The 3,736-nt window shown below is 37.6% G+C and overlaps 1 protein-coding gene across 4 annotated transcripts in view; it reads right to left on the bottom strand.

Moving 5' to 3' along the window:
* Positions 1–3,736, bottom strand: part of garnl3 (GTPase activating Rap/RanGAP domain like 3) — a 73,427-nt gene that overhangs the window by 54,314 nt on the left and 15,377 nt on the right. The window contains exon 1 of one of the 4 annotated variants that reach the window (XM_016493363.1): positions 510–819. The exons of the other annotated variants lie outside the window; for them this stretch is intronic. Coding sequence (XP_016348849.1) covers positions 510–559 — 50 coding nt within the window. The 5' untranslated portion in view covers positions 560–819. Of the gene's footprint in view, positions 1–509; positions 820–3,736 lie in introns of those variants that run through there. 4 annotated transcript variants of the gene reach the window in all.

Raw genomic sequence — 3,736 nt, 5'->3', positions numbered from 1 at the left:
AAAACAAGCTTTTTTTTAAATGTAGTTGATGACAGAAATAACATTTGATTTGACAGATATAACAATGAATTTACATTAAGGGATCCATCTCTGAATTCCTCCCAATTCTTTCTTTGTCAATCGTTCATGAGTGCAGTGCCATCACGTAGAGTAAACAACTGCGCACATGGGCGTACACACACACACACACACACACACACACACACACACAGGCAAACATTTAGGAGAATTAAAATATAAGCTTTGAATGCCAGTTTGTAAAAAGAAAGATGAATGATTTATGTTGAAAGTGCTTATTTCCAATATCCGCATCCGATATGTTGATTGATTACTCTGGGGAGGGCGCAGCTTGTTGCAAGTTCAAATGAGATGCAAGAGTACATAACCCCCTGATACTGCTGCAATATGACTGTCAGAGTAACCTCCACAAAACAACATTTGGTTTTAAATATCTGAATGTAAATATCAATATCTAGACGTAGAAAATATACAGTAACTGAATGCTTTACCGTTGGTTGAAAGTCAACAGTTTGTTCGCTGCAGGGTCTGCAGCGCTCATGGCCCCATGCGATGTTATTCTCTCCCGCAGTCCAAGTTCTTCTGTCTCTCGCCTTTTTTTCTTAGTCTTCTCTTTCAAAGAGATAGATTAGTAACCATCATAGTCCCTACATGCTGCTCGTGCTGCTGTAGCCCTTCATTGCGTTGCCTTTTTAGTATTGGTAGCTCGTTTCTGCCGGTCTCTTTCTAAATGCACTTGATGGACGCAGTGGTTGGTTTCTTATGGACACACCTCGCGCGTAACTGAACATTCAAGAAGCAGATTCTCGCGGACTGGAGTCCCTCACCGCCGTGCGCTGTGCTCGTGACCGAGAGAGTCAGATGGGGAGCCTGTTAACAGCATATTCTCTATCTGTCTCTTTATATGTGTGTGTGTGTGTGTGTGGCGTGTGTGTGTGTGTCAGTCAGTGTTACGTTGCCAAATCAACAGACCCGTAACAAAAAAAAAAAAAAAGAGAAAATATGAAAGTATAAAAGACACTAAATTAAAGCTATGAACCAAATAACATAAAAAGCAACATACTGTAACACTCCAATACCAATTATAAAACGACTCATACTTTAATTTGTATATTAAAACAGCATAATAATATAAAAGCGATAAAAGCTTACATAATACAGTTTAGTATAATATATTACATTTTTTCATAAAAATATAAATTCAATTTTGAACAATAATAGTATATTTTATTATGTTTATTGTCTTTAATTACATTTACTGTCTTTGCAACAAATACAACATAATTTTTGTCTTTTAAGGAAACTTAGAGTTAAATTAATTAATAGGGTTTTTACTGTGTTTAACAGTGTAGAAATAGAGAAGACAAGCTTCTCTCTCTCTCTCTCTCTCTCTCTCTGTCTTATACATACAAAAACACTTGGTGAAATATTTTAATTAGAATATTTAATTGCCTTTGTGGCAAAGTGATTTAAAGGGTGAAAGATTATTATTAATTGAGTGTATTCACTGAAATACTGAGCAGCTTTTTATTAGAACAATTTCCTTCCATGTCTGTTAGTTTTGCTGTCAGCCTCATTTTTTAGGCATTTACACAGCCACTGCCTATGGTGCGTTGAACAGCGTGTAACGCTACCCGAGATCATCATGCTGTAGAGCCAGACAGCTTCTCATTAAGATGCTCATTTACATTAGAAAGATTCAGGCTTGCATGATTTTTAATAATGCCACAACTGGTGACTGTGACTTACAGCTGCTTCATCATGGCAAAGGAATAGCTGTTTGCATCAGCTCTGTATGCAAACACATTACTTTATGAGGTGAGTCCATGCAAATGAGGATAACCATAATTTCCACTGGAAAAGGCAGAGCATTAGCCATATGTGTTTGCATGCACGTGAGATGTGACTGTGTGCATGTTTAGGCATCTGTCTCCAAGGATGCTGTACACTGTGCATTCACAAAATGAACAGTAACACCATACAATGGCAAGCATCCCTCCTCCTGTGTATGTGTTTCTAGACAGTGTTTTTTCCCCCCATATGATCTCATAACCTTCATTCTTCTTCCCGTTGTCCCAGGTCTACCCATAATCCTTCTGTCTAGCACAGAAGTGAGGGGCGCAATGAGGTCATTGTTCAGACAATAACCTTTTCTTCTCATTTAATCTCTCTCTCTTGACTCACTGTCTGATGATGTCACACACTCAGACACATCTCCATGCCTGTTCCGTTCACACCTGCACATGCAGAACATCTAACTCTTTAAATGCTAGACAGTTGGTGAGACAGAGAGAAAGTGAGATTATGAGAGTCTTGAATATATTTAGTAATAGAAGAATCTTGGGATATGTAGTAGGAAGTGGGCGGAGACTAAGTTCAGACTGTTTAATGCTTTTCATCACTATTACTAGCAGAACAGCATGTTATCAGCCAAACTGAGGCATGCAGTAATAGACTCCAACACAAACGTAACATGAGCAGTGTGTCTCTGGTATTTAAATCCCTCCCTGATTACATCACAGGTAGTAATGGATGATTAGGAACAGGTAATGATTTTGGAAACCATATTGAGAGAAAAATTGGGATGTGTGATTAAAACGTGTGTTTAAATATGAAATTCTGAAACAACTATAAGGAAAACAGTACAATTAATTATTTGACTGGGAAAAACAATCTTATATTTTATAAATGACAATGAAGTACTTTATCCTCTTGGGGTGAAAGACATAAAACAGCATCGAAAACATGTAAAGTGTTTAAAGAACTGTAATTTTTGCCTGGAAACGGATGAACAGAGGAAATCAAACCATGTACAATTAGATTTGTACATAAAATCAAGCCGAGCGTTCATGTGGTGTTTTTGTGCTGAAGGGTTTGTGTGCAGGTGTGTGTGCACGCACTTTTGTGTGTGTTTGTAACCTAAACTCTTTTGTCTTGAGGCTTGTGGGTATTATAGCACCAAATGAAATGTGCGGTTGAGCACCTTTATTGTCAACATAAGAGTTCAAATTACAGGTGCAGTAATCGCATACAGGTACACACACACACACACACACACACACACACACACACACTTCACAATACATACATACAAATAACAGACGAATGTTACACAACAGTTAAAACAATTTTTCGACTAAAGTAGCAGACACAGAACACAGATGCTAATGACAATAAACAACAGACAGGTGCAAGGTAGTCATATTAGAAGCAGCTAGTGTTTGAAAAATTCAGCACATGATTGCAGGGAGAACAGCAGCGTTCATCTCACATTGGCTCTGCCAGCTGAATAGCACATTAGTCAGGACTGTGTGTGTGTAATTGTGTCATTGTTAAAGTGCTATGCTTTGCATATGTGGTCAGGAAGAGTGAAGCTATGGAATACTGAAGCAGATAAAAGTGTTTGTGTGTGGAAGAGGGGGTCATGTGAGTGAGCTGAAGTACAAATCAATCTCCAGAGGAGTGTGGATTATATTCACATGTGCAAACTCATTATTCTCATTATTCATGTTTAGTTAGTATACTTCATTAAAACCTTGGGCTCATATAATCAGGAATCATACTTTTCATTCTTTTAAAGGAGTCATATGATGCGATTTCAATTTTTCCTTTCTCTTTGGAGTGTTACAAGCTCTTGGTGCAAAAATAAGATCTGTAAAGTTGCAAAGACTAAAGTCTCAAATCCAAAGAGATATTCTTTATAAAAGTTAAGAGTCAG

Source organism: Sinocyclocheilus anshuiensis, unplaced genomic scaffold, assembly GCF_001515605.1.
Source record: "Sinocyclocheilus anshuiensis isolate Anshui unplaced genomic scaffold, SAMN03320099.WGS_v1.1 scaffold1392, whole genome shotgun sequence".
NCBI lineage: Eukaryota > Metazoa > Chordata > Actinopteri > Cypriniformes > Cyprinidae > Sinocyclocheilus > Sinocyclocheilus anshuiensis.
Note: the sequence above shows the minus strand (reverse complement) of the source record. Positions and strands in the feature narration are given on the sequence as shown.